The following is a 16454-nucleotide window of genomic DNA, read 5'->3' on the forward strand; positions in this document are numbered from 1 at the left end:
GTCAGGGATGCAGAAAGCCCACAGGAGGAGATGTGAGTGGGCAGCAGGAGGATGAGGTGGCAGAACACGCCGGGAGAGGTCCCAGGGTACGTGCACAGAGCAGCACAGAAATACCCCTGAAAAGGAAGGGCTAAGAATATCCTGAATTTCCTCAGCTGCAGTCTGCTGCAGTTCAGGAAAATGACATCATTGCACCACCACAGGCTCTGTAGGAGTTCCAGCTCCTGAGAAGGGAAGGAGCTCCCAGCTCCATGGGACTCGTGCTGATGGCAGATTCCTCTCTCAGGAAGCTCTGGCTCAGCTCTTATTGAGGTAAAATAAAACCTGCACCCCAAATTTCCCAGATTGTGACTGAAAATGAGCAGCACAGCCCAGGCTGCATGCTCTGTACACCTCTCTGTGCCTGGCAACAAGACCCTGCCTGTTTATCCAGCCTGGAGATGATCCCTGAAACACCAACCTCACCCCACAGCTATAAAAACTAACAGCACCTGTTAAGGCAAAACACAATGACAAAGCCATGCAGGAGTTACTGGAGTGCTGTAGCACATTCCCTGTGCCAGGGTTCACCAGAAGAGGATTTATTTAAATATCTGTTTGACTTGCAGAGTCGTGCTTCAGGCACAGAGCAGGTGGGCAGCAGGCAGCAGGGGGAGATCTGTCACAAAAAGCATGTTTGTGCCAATGAAAGGCTTCACCACCCCAAAAAATGTTATGTTTATCTTCCCAAATTTGAGACAAAAATTGCTCTTCAGAGTAGGATTTACACCTCAGTCACCGTGAGTCAAGTATGACTTCAAACCTGTTTATAATTCATTTATAATCTTACACTGCTGGAATTTTTCTTGGAGGTTTTAGCTCAGCACTAGGAGAGGATTACAGGCAGAAGAGTTCTCTACTAAAACTCTTAAAACAAGGGAAATAATGTTCCACTACCCTTGCTAAACAGCCCCAAACCATTTCTTCACACGTGACTCAAGGGTAGAATATTTTAATACAGAAGTTGGCACTAAAAATTCCCACAGATGTTTCCCTAGTGCTGTTCATTCTTCTCAACATGCTTGAAATAAAATATCTTAAACCAAATTCTCTCAGCAATGCCATTTACTATACAGATAAATAATAAACAACTCAGTAGGGAACAGCTCGTGAGGGGACAGAATTTCTCCAAAACAAGACAAAAGAGCAGAGGAGCTGCCAGAGTTAAGTCTGTAAACTATAACTGGACAGGGTTTTAAATAGTGTTAGTGCCTATACCCTGACAACACCCACACTGTTCATATTTAATAGTGTTACACACAAATTCATGAACAAAAACCAAAGCACATGGATGCAGCTGAAACGAGGCAGAATCCTTGTGTGGAATTTAAGTGCTTATTTTTCTGTGGAAAAAGCTCTTTTCATCAGGGGTGGGGGTGCTTTCCCAACATCAAACATCATTTCCAGGGGGGGGTTGTTGAGGCAGCACCAGTCGGGAATGCGGCCGGTCTGGCTGTAATACTCCTTGGACACAGAGCGGCTCCCAAGGATGTCCTGGAGAGCTCCAAAAATTGCTCCTGCCAAAGAAAAAAAAAATCTGCATTAATTCCATCGAGAATTTCTCTTTCTGCTTCTTCCCATCAAGAATCTTAACTGGGATATTTCAGCTCTGCCCCTAAATTTAAAGGGGTGAATGGATATTGCTGCTTTCCTTCGCAGCAGCCCAGCTAGCCCCAAACTGCTTTATTTATATCCCTGGAAATTAACTGAGAACAAGGAATCATCTGCTGTCTGCTGACAGCAAACCTGGCCTGGCTGACCCACTTCTTAAAGCAAAGTTGGTATTTCAAACACTTCAACCAAACCCCATTGTGTTCAGGGCAATTTTTACCCCCAAAAAGTTGCACCACAAATTCCCACCAGCTGTGAGAAGATCCAGCCCACAGCAGCTGTCCAGGGAAGAAAAGCACCACAGAATTTGGTGCACATAAATTGTTCTGGTTTGTTAACCCTAAAAATACAAGGTTTTATTCACAAATCCCACTTGGAAGGGGTTTTTTTTCACCCCCTCTTCCCAGCTGTTCCCATTCTTACCTCCCAGCCAGGCCACACAGTTGGATTTGGCAGGGGGAGTGTGAATCCTGAAGGTTTTGGTGGCAAGAGCTTCCTTGTACTTGGGTTTCTCCACCAGGTGTCTGATCTCAGCCATGAGCCTGTGCAGGAAGCCCGGCAGCATTGCAGTGCCCCCGATCACCACCAGGTTCTCTGCCAGCTGCTTCCTGGTGTCTATGGGGCACTAACGCACACAGGGACACAAAAAAACCAAAATAAATCAAACTGCCTGAGCTGGAAGCCATTCAGAGGTCTCTCAGAAAGTCAGCCCATTTCTATGCCCACCATATTTAGCTGGAAAATAACCAACATAACAAGAGAAATGCAAAGGAAATGCCTGGAGGTGCAGAGGTGAAGGCTCCAGGCACAGAACTTCTTAAACAATTTGTTTTCATAAAGGATTCTAATTGAAATGTTTGTCATATCAGCCAAGTCCATGGCTCTCCAATAAATTGCATCTCAGCAAACTTATTTAAATGGCATCAATAGCTACAGGGAGCCAACTTTAATTAACATATATACACCACCACATAATGAAAATTTCCATTTATAGTGGTTTTCTAATGCATTTTTTTTCCTAAATATAATAAGAAGTGAAGCATTTGTATACACCAAGAAAATATTCTGCACTAAATTTAATCTACTGCCTGCAATAAAGATGTCCAAATTAATTTTCTTCTAGCAAAGGTAAACCAGCAGCCTGCAGGACTCCAAGTCTGGAGTCATTTTTAACTGCAGGTTGTCTAAGGCTGGAGGCATTCCCTAAACTGTTTCTAATATAAAAGTACCTGAACCAGTGAATCCAAGATCAATGTGGCAACAGATGTCTCCTCATTATCCTGCTCAAAGAGGATTTCCACCACGGAGTCTCTGTGGCACAGACAGAGGGGAGTGAGTGTTAATGAGCAGCAGAACACACTAGGCTGGACTGGGCACAGCAGAGCTGCAGGTAACTCCAGCCCTCTGCTCCAACATTTGTCACTCCTGTCACACAGCAGTGCCAGCAGGGAGGGGATAATCATGGGCTCCTTGGGACAGTCATGGAATCTTTGGAAAAGAGCTTTAAGGTCATCACATTCAGCCCTCAACCCAGCATCAGCACCTTGTTCAGCCCTAAGCCACGTCCCCAAGTGCCACATCCACACTTGGTGTGTTTTGCACACCTCCAGGGATGGTGACTCCACCACTGCCCTGGGCAGTCCCAGTGCTTTACAACCTTCCAGTGAAGACATTCTCCCCAGTACCCCACCTAAACCTCCCCAAGTCAACCTGAGACCCTTCACTCTTGTCCTGTCCCTTGTTCCCTGGCTGCATCCTCCTGGCAGGAGCTGCAGAGTGAGGTTTCCTCTGAGCCTCCTTTTGTCCAGGTTCAAATGCCCTGTTCACATCACTAAACCTGTCCCTCTTATCAGGCTTTGACACACATTTCTCTTCCCCCATCCTGCCAACCTCTCTGTTCTCACCCTCTCTTGGGGCTCTGGAGAAGCCACCTCCTCCCCTGGTGGGTTTGCACTGTGCCCAGCACACAGCTTTCACTTTAGAGGCATTAAAAGCATATGCAAGTGTCTCATTAAAATCCAATTTTATGAAAACTTATGTGTGATGGTGTTCACAGGGATCTGAGGATGAGGGAAGAGGCAAGAATGTTGAAACTCCTTGTTTCAGAAGGCTGATTTATTATTTTATGATATATATTCTATTAAGACTATACTAAAAGAATAGAATAAAGGATTTCATCAGAAGGCTGGCTAAGAATAGAAAAGGAATGATAACAAAGGTTTGTGGCTGACTGAGACAGTCTGGACAGCTGACTGTGATTGGCCATTAATCACAAACAACCAACATGAGACCAATCTCAGATCCCCCTGTTGCATTCCACAGCAGCAGATAATCATTGCTTACATTTTGTTCCTGAGGCCTTTCAGCTTCTCAGGAGGAAATATCCTAAAAAAAGGATTTTTCAGAAAATATCATAGCTACATTTATGTGCTTTTAGAGTTGAAATATATCCTTGTAATGACAAATACTCTGCCATGGCATTTCTCACCTGATGGGCCCAACTACATGGAGAATCTTTTCTCCATCCAAGGGATAGTCCACGTCTGGAGGTGGTGAGGGACGCTGGAACACAACCAAACTTGTATTATTATTATTATTTCAGAGCCACAAAAGGCTGCAGCCACCTCAAAGGAGCAGGAAGAGCTTCCTCCTCCACTCACCTGAGCACTGCCATCAAGGTTGAACTTGGCTGCCTGGATTTTCAGCCCCCGCTGGAGATCACTGACAAAGCAAGTGCGGACTGAGCAGAGGGGAAGGAACAGAGGGGCAGAGTGAGGCCCTGGATCCTTTCATCACCAGCAAAACCAACAATTTTCTTAATTTAGAGAAGAACACACACTCCAAGCCCTTGCTGGTCCAAGAGATTATCAAATAAATGCCAAGAGAAGCAGTCTCTCCTCTCCAGCAGAGTTCAGGTGCTCTCTAGATCACAAGTTAAACAAAGCTGACACTAAAATCATGTTGGAAATCCTGCCTGTCCTTTCTCACACAAGATTTAAAGCCAGAGGGATGCTCCTAATGGTGCCTCAAGGTGCCAGGGGCTGTATCCTGCCTTCACTGCAGCCTTGGCACCACAGCTTCAAATGAGGCATTGCTCATTTCCTAAACAAACTCCTGCCATGCAACATTTTCCTTCCTGCAACTCTTCAACACCCTGAGAACTCCAGAGGGGTTTTCTGCTTCCAGACAACACTGACAGAGCCCAGCCTCATTTGTATCCCAGCTGCCACTGTTATTGTACACTTCATTATTGCATTTGGCACAGGTGAGCATCCTCCCCACGACCTGCTGTCACAAAGGAACAACCCTTCAACACAGACAGCAACAATTTCATCCCCAGCCTGGGGTCTCTGCTTCCAAAAGACTGCACAGAAAACACAACTCATCAGAAAAAGTGTGCAAGTCCAGGAATCAGAAAAGCAACTTCCACTTCACAAAGCACCAGCTGCATTTATTTTGCATTTGACTGAAGGATTTCTTCCTAATTTGACCCAAGGGATACATACTAGTTACAGTTTTCTTGAAAACACATCTTTTTCTCTCTGTTGCACATGGAACAATCACATAGGAATTCACCCAAGTTCTCCCAAAGAAAGAATCTACTTTTTCTGGTGTAGTAAATGTAGTTCTTGTCTCCTCTTGCCTGCCTGAACACCCCAAAACATCTTTATAATTACTTTTTTTTTTTTGAAAAATTGACTTTAAAGCAAACTGAGCCTTTCTAGTTAATCTATAAACAACACTACACAACAGTAGTAGTGTCTTTCTGTGCCCACCTATCAAATATATCTAAAAGTTGCAACTCAACAACACAGAGGTTAAAGTGAAAGAGGAATTCAAAACCTGGTTTTGGTTTTGCTTTCAAAGAGGAAGAACAACACAAGTTCATCTAAGGTAATAAATACAGCAGAGAAGAGAAACAAATTCCTAAATGTAAAATAATTTTCATTCCTAAATGTAAAATATTGCACACTTGTTATTATCACACTCCACTATAGAGATATACAAAGCAAACAAATTTACCTTTTATATCCTCTACTATGTCTTCTGGGACTGAACCTGAAATAAGAAAAAAAAAAAAAACTTAGTTTCGTTCTTAAATTCTCTTCCTGCTTAAAAAAAACTTTTGTTCTAAGATTGAATTACATTTAATAGATTAAACTTTCACTCTGACAGCAGCTTTCAAAGATTTCCAAAGCAGAGAAGATATTAAGAACAGAAATAAGTTTGTCTTTGCTCAAAACAGACTGAAAAATTACTGCAGAACTTTTATCTCAGCTTTTATTCAAAACTGCTGGGAGAAGAGGCTTGTCATAAAAATAATACACTTGTGAAATTACAGAATCACTGGGTTGGGAGAGACCTTCAGGATCATGGAGTCCAACCCAGCCCCAACAGCTCAGCCCTGGCACCCAGTGCCACATCCAGGCTTTGTTAAACACACCCAGGGATGGGCACTGCACCACCTCCCTGGGCAGCCATTCCAGAACTTTCTCACCCTTTCTGTAAAACACTTTTCCCTGATATCCAGCCTGTATTTCCCTTGGTGCAGCTTGAGGCTGTGTGCTCTGGCTGTGTCAGTGCTGCTGCAGACAGAGCCCAGCCCCAGCTGAGCACAGGCACCTTTCAGGGGCTGTGCAGAGTGATGGGGGCAGCCCTGAGTCTCCTTTTCTCCAGGCTGAGCACCCCCAGCTCCCTCAGGGCTTCCTCACAGGGTTTGTGTTCCCAGCCCCTCTCCAGCCTTGTTGTCCCCTCTGGACATGTTCCATTGTCCCAATGTCCTTCCCAAAGTGAGGGCCCAGAGCTGGGCACAGCACTCCAGGTGTGGCCTCAAGTGCTGAGTACAGGGGAACAACAACCTCCTGCTCCAGGCCAGGATGCCAAGACAGAACTCATGCAGGCAGGCCACAGCAGACACAGTGAATCCTGAACCCATTTTATTTTCTGTTCCCAGCACAGATTGCCCACCCCAGTCCTTACCCATCACAGAGGGAAGGCTTTGTCCCTTGGCCAGTCCTGTGTCCACCGTGCACTGCTCCAGCAGCTGATACTCCAGCTCCCTGAAACAGAGAGAGATCCATGAACCCAGGGACAGGATTTATTCCTTGCAGTTACATCCTTCTAAATATAATCCTAAGGACACCCCATTCCCACAGATTTTACCACATCAGCTACAGCTGCACAGTTTTAATTCTAAAAATTGGATGATGTTACAGCAAGTTATGATTTAGAAAAGGAATTTTTGCTCATGGTCAAAGAGGAACTTTGACAAGTAAATAATTTGTAATCTGGAATGGGTAACTATGAACTTACTTGTGGATGGCCTTTCCTCCCAGGGGAAGGGAACCCCAGCAACTCAGGATTGGAATTCCCTCATAGATCTACAGGAAGTTCAGGAAAATCTCTTTTTCATTAGATTTCAATCTGCTGGAATAAAATGCCTTTTCCCTTCTACAATCCCTTGCATCTGCCACCTTCTAACTGCTTTTGTCCAAAGTGAATTTCTAATCAATAAAAATCTCATGTTTCATGGCAGCCTCACTGAAAAGAAAGGATACAGGCAGCACCAAGCTTTCTGCATATCCACAGTCCAGCACCATGGCAGAGTTGATCCCCAGTGTCAGGAGAGACATCAGGTGGCTTGGAGCAAACAAAACAGAAGGTACCTACACAAATAACAAAAGCAAAGTTGACAGAAGAGGGGAAAAAGGAAACAAAAAAAGAAACAAAGCACTGATGCCTTTCCTGAATGACATTTTAAAAGCAAAACCAAAACAACTTGAATTATTCCAGTAGTAATCTAATGAACAAATACAACAGGATTCCAGATTCTGTGTCCATCTTCTTTGTGGTGCACACCAGGTACTTCAGTAATGATGGATTGCAAGAAAAGCAAGTGTTGGCTATAAAACTCATGTCCACTTTCTTATTGTTATTGAAAAAATGAAAGAAGCTGAAATATAGCCACTTCAAAAGCTGTAAAAACTTGAAGATGTGAATAAAAGAGCTAAAAAATCCATAAAAGTGTGCTTTATTATAAACACTGCTGCATCCAAACAGAAGAGGCTGTTTGAAACATTCTCATAAAAACAATGTGGAAACTCAAGTTGAAATTACATGAGAATTACTTCCTTCTCCCAGAATTCCATCAATCAAGTTTTCTAGAAAGCAACAGTTTCATTAAAAGAACACTTTGAAGTGTGAATTAAATGAGAAATTTCAATAAATCCTGCACTTACAGGAACCATACTGACCCTTAACCCAGAGCTAGAAGGCAAAATATTGACCCTGTATTAATAAACCACTCTTTGCACCAAGCAGAAAATAGAAACCAGAGAGAATTCAACTTCTATCAGTATTAACTGGCTTTTCAACATGTTACAAAGTCTCTCCATCAAAATATGACTGAATACCTGAGCCATTTTCAATAAACCATGTTGCATGGGATGTGCTTTAGCTGAGACATTTTATTGCTGCAAAAGGGATTAGGAAAAAAACCTCAAAAAACCAACTTAAATCTTTCAGCAAGGTGAAGTGATCAGAAAATTTTACCAATAGTAAGAAAGAATTATACAGGAGTTTGAGCTTGGTTGGTAACTGTGCTGTGGAAGGACAGTGAAGTCAAACTGGTTTCATTAATTTTATAGAAAAACCTTGAACTTTTTTCTGTCTGAACTGAAGAAGCATGGAGTCACCTTTTAAAACATTTTATGTTACAACTACACAAGAATTAGGTTCAGACTTTTCACAGCATCCTTGACTGGTTGGGTGGGATGGAACCTTAAGGACCATCCAGTTCCACCTTTCACTGTCCCAGCCTGGCCTTGGACACCTCCAGGGCAGCCACAGGTTTTATTACCCACAACTTTTCTTCACAAAGGCTGATTAGGCAGAGCAGGTATTTGATTTCAGGTAAGTTCCTCTCCAAATGAGCTCAGCCATGTGCTGGGCAGATATTGACTGTGGCAGAAATCAGGAGATTTGCTGACAGGGCACTAAGAAGTGTTTAAATAGAAATCCTGGCTGCAGGCAGGGCTCAATGGGGATTATTGGATCTGTCTGGGACAGTGCACTGTGAGCTGTGTTATCCACAAGGCAGGGAAACCTTGCAGAACCCTGTTAATTGCTGCTGCTGCTTTGTGGCCTCATGAAGAGTCAGAAAAGAACAAAATGGTCTTCAATTCAACTTCCATGCCCTACTTCCTCACACCATCATCTGGATTTTCTTTTTTATGCCTCTCACTCTTTTGCCACTATTTCCATTTTTATTTCCCACATCTGGTACTGACAGCAAAATTCTTCCTGGCAAGTGGAGCAAATGTGCAAATTTCTGTGCAGGACTCACCTCAAAATGCTTGAAAAGGACCCTGGTGAGGGTGTCCCTGAAGTGTGAGGGGCACAGCACTGACTCTATGATCACAACACGCCTGTCCCTGGGATTCACCAGCAGGTGCCTAAAAACAGACAAAGATGTGAAAAATAAAATCGGGAAGTTTAAGTAGATATTATGAGATCTGTTCTACAGTCATATTCCATTTTCCTCAAAAATCCTAAAGATTTGCACTTAGATACATTTGCTACAGCAGACCCAAAGATTTTCACTAATCTAAAAACCTCAGTGCTTTCCTAAAAGGAAGTCAGGGAATTCATGATACATTTCGAAATCAATATAAAATAACACAAGAATAAGACATCAATGGCTTGTCCAGTGTCATAAAGCACATAAGAATGATGATACTCTGATGCTCTGATTTCAGTGGAAGAGGATGAAATTGTCCAGATTCCAATTGCAAAGTGTTGGTTCAGGACAGGAGAAGAAAACAACCCAGCCCACAGCAGATCTGAGGCACAGAAATTAAATCCTGGTTTCCCTGTGATGGTTTTCACTGTGGAAAAATATGGATTGGAAGCAAAGAGAAAAGACCAAGCCCAATTTCATTATTCACTAAGGGTACTAACAACAGAATAAAGGGATGTACTGCTGAGGTAAAAACATTCCACAGGTAAAGATTCCTCCTTCCAAACCACTGTGGGGAGAGTGTCCCATTCTCGGCTGTTTTGATGGCCTGGAAAGGCTTGGGATGGCCTTGGACAGCCCACGCTCCAAAGGACGAAAGGAGGCTTCAGGTTTTTTCTCATTCTTCAGTGTTTATTAGTTTTTATCTACAAGATTTTCTCTCAGCCCGACAGAGGTCTGCTCAACAGCCAGCCATGAGCACACTGAGAGCCCCCGGGGCGGTCACTTGTCTTTATACCCAAAACTACCTATAAGATATTTACCTATTTCCCCCAATACCTTTCTGTGGGATCTCAGCACCTCAGGATGGAGGTGCAGAGTGGCCAAGACCACCCTTGGGGCGCTCGGGAGTCCTGGGATGTTGCCAGAAGTGTCTGGTGGCTGCACTTTGATCCTGCACGGGAGACAACACCTGTATGAGGATGGGAGGATTTCACTGGGTGAATGGTGAAGGGATAGGTTAATTAGAGTGTAAGACACAGGGTTTAGGATTTCTGTACAGGGGGGTCTAAAGAAGTAAGATGGAGGAATTGGGGCGTGTCCTGTCCTTCTTCTTCTTCTTGGCCTCCATCTTCTGTGGTGATGTTGGCACTTTGGGATTGGTTCTTACTAGAAGTGCACTGGTTAATAAGGGTAAAAGATATTGGGGAAAAAGTATAAATATTGTATACGTAACTTTGAGTATAAAGATAGGTGACCGCCCTGGGGGCTCTCAGTGTGCTCATGGCTGGCTGCTGAGCAGACCTCTGTCGGGCCAAGAGAAAATCTTTTAGATAAACAATAAATAAACACCGAGACCGAGGAAAGATCTGAAGTCTCTTCTTGTCCTTTGGAGCGCCGGCTGCCCAAGGCCACCTAAACAGCCGAGAAACCGACACCTTTCACCCTTATTGACCAGTGCGCTTTTAGTAAGAACCAATCCCAAAGTGCCACCACCACCACAGAAGATGGAGGCCAAGAAGAAGAAGAAGAACAGGACACGCCCCAATTCCTCCATCTTGTTTCTCTAGACCCCCCTGTACCGAAATTCTAAACCCTGTGTTTCACACTCTAATTAACCTATCCCTTCAGCATTTATCCCAGTGAGATCCTCCCATCCTCATCCAGGTGTTGTCTCCTGTGTAGGATCAAAGTCCAGCCACCAGACCCTTCTGGCAACATTCCAGGACCTCCGAGCCCCCCAAAGGTTGTCTCGGTGTCTCTGCACATCAGGACTGCTGTGCTGAGATCCCACAGGAGAGTTCTGCACTGACAGGAGCTTCAGCCCTCCCAAAATCAATGCAACTCCTGAGGGAATGCCTTCCCCTTCTCAGGCCCTTTATAAACCCCTCAGCTCAAAGGTCATTTATCAAACACCTCCTGCTTCAGGACAGGAACTCTCTGGGAGATAACCTGGATCTCAGCACCACCACAGCCAGGCAGCCCCTTGCAAAGCCTTATCTCAGTGCTCTTATCAAAGCAGGCAGTGCCCATCCCCTGCTCACAGCCCTGGAAGTGCTCAGGGAAGGTCTGGAAGGTCTCCTACCTGAAATACAGCATGTGGATAAACTCCTTCAGGTAGGAATACAGCTCCTCTGTGTTGATGTTGTACTGAACCACCTTGACAGGCTGGGAAGGGAAAATACCCACAGTCAGCTCCAATGCTGGGCAGTAATTATTTATATTTCTATATAAATAATTATATAGAAGAATAGATATATAGAATTATATCTAAATAAATAATTATTCTATATAATGATATACATTATTATAAAATATTATTATAAAATTATTTTTATATATTTATATAAAATAATTTTAAATATAAATATATTATATATAAAATATATTGTATATAATATATAAATAAATACATTTATAAATCTATAAATCTATATATAAATATAGATTTATACAAATATATAAACGGTATATAAAATAAATATATATTTATATAAATATATTTATAATATATATTATATATAAATATATATACCATATAATATAAATATAAACATAAATATATAAATAATAAATATTATATATAATAATTATATATAGATATATAATATGTATATAATATATAAATATACAATATATATTGTATACACTATATATAATATATAAATATATAATAATTTATATAAATCTATATGTTTATATAAATATAAATATATGTATATATTATAGACAATATAAACATAATATAAACATAATATAAATATAATATAAATATATATTATATATATAAATACATTGTATTAAATATGCAATATTTAACAATACAATAATAAATATCTAATATATATTATATATATTTATATATTATATATAATATATAAATATATAATATATATTACGTAGTTAATATTGTGTTAAAATTATAAATATATCATATATATAAATATCGTGTATATGATACAAAAATATTTATATATTTTATATAATATATATTTATAATATATAAATATCTAAATAAATATATATTATATATATAAATATATAATATATATATGTATGTATATGTATGTCTATATATATATCCATATATTCACAGGATATGTAAAGAAATATATAAAATACATAATATATATTTTATCTGAAATTATATATAAATATTCACTCCTGCCTGATTTGCTCTTTGTCCTTAAAACACCACATAAACCCACCCTATAACTGAATTCCAGTTCATTAATGCTCTTTTTTCATACAGGCAGCTTAGAATTAGTTTTCCAACCTCTACTAAATGAAAAGAATTATTATTATTATTATTATTATTATTATTATTATTATTATTGTTGTTGTTGTTGTTGTTGTTGTTTTTGTTGTTGTTGTTGTTGTTGTTGTTATTTATTCTCAATAAACTCCCCAAAACACAAGCTCCATGGGCACTGAGCACTGGCATCACACTTACCTGCACCTACCCACAGTTTTTAAAAGCAGCAGTTAAAATAATGAAAAATGTAATAATAAAGTTTCAGAATATTTTATTCAGGCAGTGAAAAATGGCTTGTGATGGACAGAAAAAGCATCTGCAAATTCTTTCTATGCCATAACAAACAGCATAAAACCAGCTCACCTTTGAGGCATCAGGTTTCTTGATTTCACTGGGGATGATGCACCTGGGTCCTGTTTCTCCTGCAAACCCACACCTGAAAGAAAATGTTGATTTTATTAAATTATTTGAAGTCACCACTTGACCCCCTGGGCCTGGGGACCATCACAGAGTAATGAATTAGGGAATTCTCCTACTGCAGAGAGGGGTTTTGCACACAGTTTTCCTATCCAACCACTTTAAGATCAATTTAAAGATGAGATAAATTTAAAAATTTAAATTTAAAGGTTTTGTATCTTTTCTATTGACTCTCTCAACAAAAGGATAAAAACAGCAGCAACCCCAAATCAAACTTTCCAGAAACCCACCTGTTCTTCCTCAAACACACAAGAACTCTGTACTGAAGAAAGGAAGTTAAAAGCAAAATAAATTCAAAGTTTGTTCTAGCCTCAGTGCCTGATATTTGTTTCACCCCTGTCCCTCCCAGTAACTACAAAGCTCTGAGGAAAAATACAGTTTTCTGCAAAGCTGCTGGACTTGGAGTACTTTTAATGTAAAAAGTCAATGCTTGAGAGGGATTTGGCAAGTGCAAACATGTTGGATCGTTTCAGAAAAATAAAACCTTGAAGCAGAATTTTGAATTTCTTGAATTCAGAATTTAATTTTCTTCTTCTGTCTCAAACAGATGCTTGTGCAGTCCCAGTGTTTTCCTTGAACTTTCAGCTGAATTTCAGCCTGATTTGCAACAGAACAAACATTTCTCATACAATTCGGCTCCTATTACTTCTATCAGAATGAAGGCTGGGAACAGATCCTAGAAACACACTATTCAGGGAAAAGGCATTTCCAAGAGAGGGTTTTATTGCATAAACAATGGCCAAGGAATAAAAGCTCACAAGCACTACAAACTTGGGAAAAGCTGTCAGTGTGAATCCACCCATGGGAATCACCTGTCCCCATCCATGTAGGCTCTGTTAAATCCTCCCATTCCCAGGTAACAAAGCTTTTGGCCCACGAGGTGAAATACTAAAAAAAACAGCGAGAATTCCTGCTTCAGCGCTAGAGCTAAATCTTGTTTTAATCTAAACCACAACATTAAAAACGTAGGCTGTTCATTACCAGCTCCACACCACACGGATCAAGACAGAAAGGGGAAAACCTCACATAATTATTCTTGGGATGGGAAGGGGACTTAGAAACCATCTCACTCCAACTCCTGACATGGTCAGGGACACCTTCCACCATCCCAGGGTGTTCCGAGCCCTGTCCAACCTGGTCCTGGACATTTCCAGGGATCCAGGGGCAGCCACAGCTTCTCTGGGCATCCTGTGCCAGGGCCTCACGCCCTCACACGGAATTTTTTCCAATATCCCATCTAACCCTGCTCTCTGTCAGTGTGAAGCCATTCCCCATGTCCTGTCACTCCAGCTCCTTGTCCAAATCCCCCTCCAGGTCTCTCAGAGTCCCTTTAAAGCACTGGAAGGAGCTCTGAGGTCTCCCTGAATGTTTCCCTTCCGCAGACCGGACACCCCCAAATCCCGGCCTCAGCGCGGGGCACTCACTTGGTGAAGGCCTGTCCCAGGTCGATCACCACGGCGGTTTTCTCCCCGCCGCTGCCGAGCCCCTCGTACAGCGGCATCGCAGCCCGGCCTCCCTGTCTCCCTCCCTTCCTCCGTTCCCTTCCCCGCTTCCCTCCCGTTCCCCTCCCTCAGCCGCCGCTACCGGGCCCTTCCTGCTCCCGGCGCGCCGGGCTGCCCGCAGCGCCTGTCCGCCCCTCCACCGTCCCGCTGCCTCTCTTGGGCCAGCACCGCCGCTCCCGCCCCATCCTGCAGGGCTCCAGCACAGCCGGGAGCGCCGTGGTGCCGGCGGCGGGCGCGGTGCTGGGCGGGCTCCCCTCAGCTCCGCTCCGGCAGCAGTACGGGCAGCTTGGGCAGCCGCCATGAGGGGCCGGAGGGGCGGGCCCTGCCTGAGGGCGGCGGGGGAAGCGCGGCCGGGGCTGCTCCGGCTGGAGCAAAATTGTGAAAATAACAGAATCGTTTAGGCTGGAAAAGCAGCCCAAGGTTATCGAGTCCGTGAAAAACGCCAGTCACTTGTTTTTAAATTTTTTTAAAGTTTAGTAGTAATAAAATGGTTATAAAAACTAGTAATACAATTAAAGTAATAATAATTTGGACAAATTGAATTAGGACAATATGAGATAATAAATACAAAGAGTTACGGACGTCCGGGTACCTTTTCTGGGCAGCACGATCCCGAAAAAGGACACCTGTTAACAAAGCATTAACCCTTAAAAACAATAACCTGTTGCATTTTCATACACCTCATGCATGATGCATAAATTCCATTCAAACACAGGATTCTGTCTGGTCATCGTCAACTTCTTCCTTCGACTCCTATCAGCGCCTTCGAGGCGAGAAGTTCCTTTCTTCTGATAAGAGAGCAATAAATTCTTTTTCTCTGAAAGATTTAGGTGTCCTGTGGCTGCTATCTCGCTGTGAGTCGTTTCTTTGAAAAAAAAAGTATCCTACATAGCATAGTTTCTATTTTAACATTTTTTTATAACCTAAAACTATATTTAACACAGTACTTAAGAGAATTAATACAGCATTACTTTCTAACACAACACATATAATATTCATTTTAATATTTGCGAAAAGCCAATCATAAAATACATGCATTTCTCACAATCCAGCCATTGCACCATTAAACCATGTCCCCAAGTGCTACATCCACATGGCTTTTAAATTCAGCCAGGGATGGGAACTCCATCAGTTCCCTGGGCAGCCGGTGCTGGGACAGCGCAGCCCTTTCTATGAGAAAATTTTCCCCAATTTTTCAACCTAAACTGCCCATGGGACAGCTTGAGGCCATTTCCCTTTGTCCTGTCCCTGTTCCCTGGGGACAGGACAAGGGGACTGCACAACCCCTTCTGTGAAGAAATTTTTCCCAATTTTTCAACCTGTGAAAAATCCATATTTTATGATTGGCATTTTGCAAATATTAAAATGAATATTATATGTGTTGTGTTAGAAAGTGATGCTGTATTAATTCTCTTAAGTACTGTGTTAAATATAGTTTTAGGTTATAACATAATGTTAAAATAGAAACTATGCTATGTAGGATACTTTTTTTAAAGACAGGACTTGCACCCAGATAGCAGCCACAGGACACCTGAATCTTTCAGAGAAAAAGAATTTATTGCTCCATTATCAGAAGAAATGAACTTCCCGCCTCAAAGGCGCTGTTAGGATTCAGAGGAAGAAGCTGACACTGCCCAGACAGAATCCTGTGTTTGAATGGAATTTATGCATCATGGATGAGGTGTATGAATATGCAACAGGCTGTTGTTTTTAAGGGTTAATCCTCTGTTAATGGGTGTCCTTTTTTGGGCTTATTTTGCCCAGAAAAGGTACCTGGACTATCCATAATTCTTTATTTTTATTGTCTCATATTGTCCTAACCCTAACTGTCCAAATTTTTACTAGTCCAATTATATTACTATTTTTATAACCATTTTATTACTATTAATTTTTTAAAATTTTAAAAAACAAGTGATTGGCGTTTTTCACACTTTCAGCTCAGGACCTTCTAGGAATCCATACTTTCAAGACTGGGTGGCCTGAGACAGGGGATCAGAGAGGCAGGAGATCAGCTGGGCTCAGTAGAAAGAACCTAATCAATAAAAAGTGTTCTGATGAATATTGTTTGTGGTATGTGTCTCTCTGTGACTGGATCCCCTGGCTGGGAAAAGGG

The 16454-nt window shown here is 41.8% G+C and overlaps 1 protein-coding gene across 1 annotated transcript; it reads right to left on the reverse strand.

Annotated features, from left to right (window-relative positions):
* Nucleotides 1-1086: 1086 nt before the first annotated feature.
* ACTR10 (actin related protein 10) lies at nucleotides 1087-14392 on the reverse strand. The gene is made up of 13 exons (XM_058027044.1): nucleotides 14264-14392; nucleotides 12726-12798; nucleotides 11193-11275; nucleotides 8996-9104; nucleotides 7209-7316; nucleotides 6964-7031; nucleotides 6631-6710; nucleotides 5674-5709; nucleotides 4311-4390; nucleotides 4139-4212; nucleotides 2880-2961; nucleotides 2074-2275; nucleotides 1087-1556 (listed from the first exon to the last, which is right to left on the reverse strand). Exons 1-13 carry the CDS (start codon nucleotides 14338-14340, stop codon nucleotides 1375-1377), a joined length of 1254 nt encoding a protein of 417 aa, XP_057883027.1. The 5' UTR covers nucleotides 14341-14392; the 3' UTR covers nucleotides 1087-1374.
* Between the last annotated feature and the right edge of the window lie 2062 nt (nucleotides 14393-16454).

The sequence above is a fragment of the Melospiza georgiana genome, chromosome 6 (assembly GCF_028018845.1).
Source record: "Melospiza georgiana isolate bMelGeo1 chromosome 6, bMelGeo1.pri, whole genome shotgun sequence".
NCBI lineage: Eukaryota > Metazoa > Chordata > Aves > Passeriformes > Passerellidae > Melospiza > Melospiza georgiana.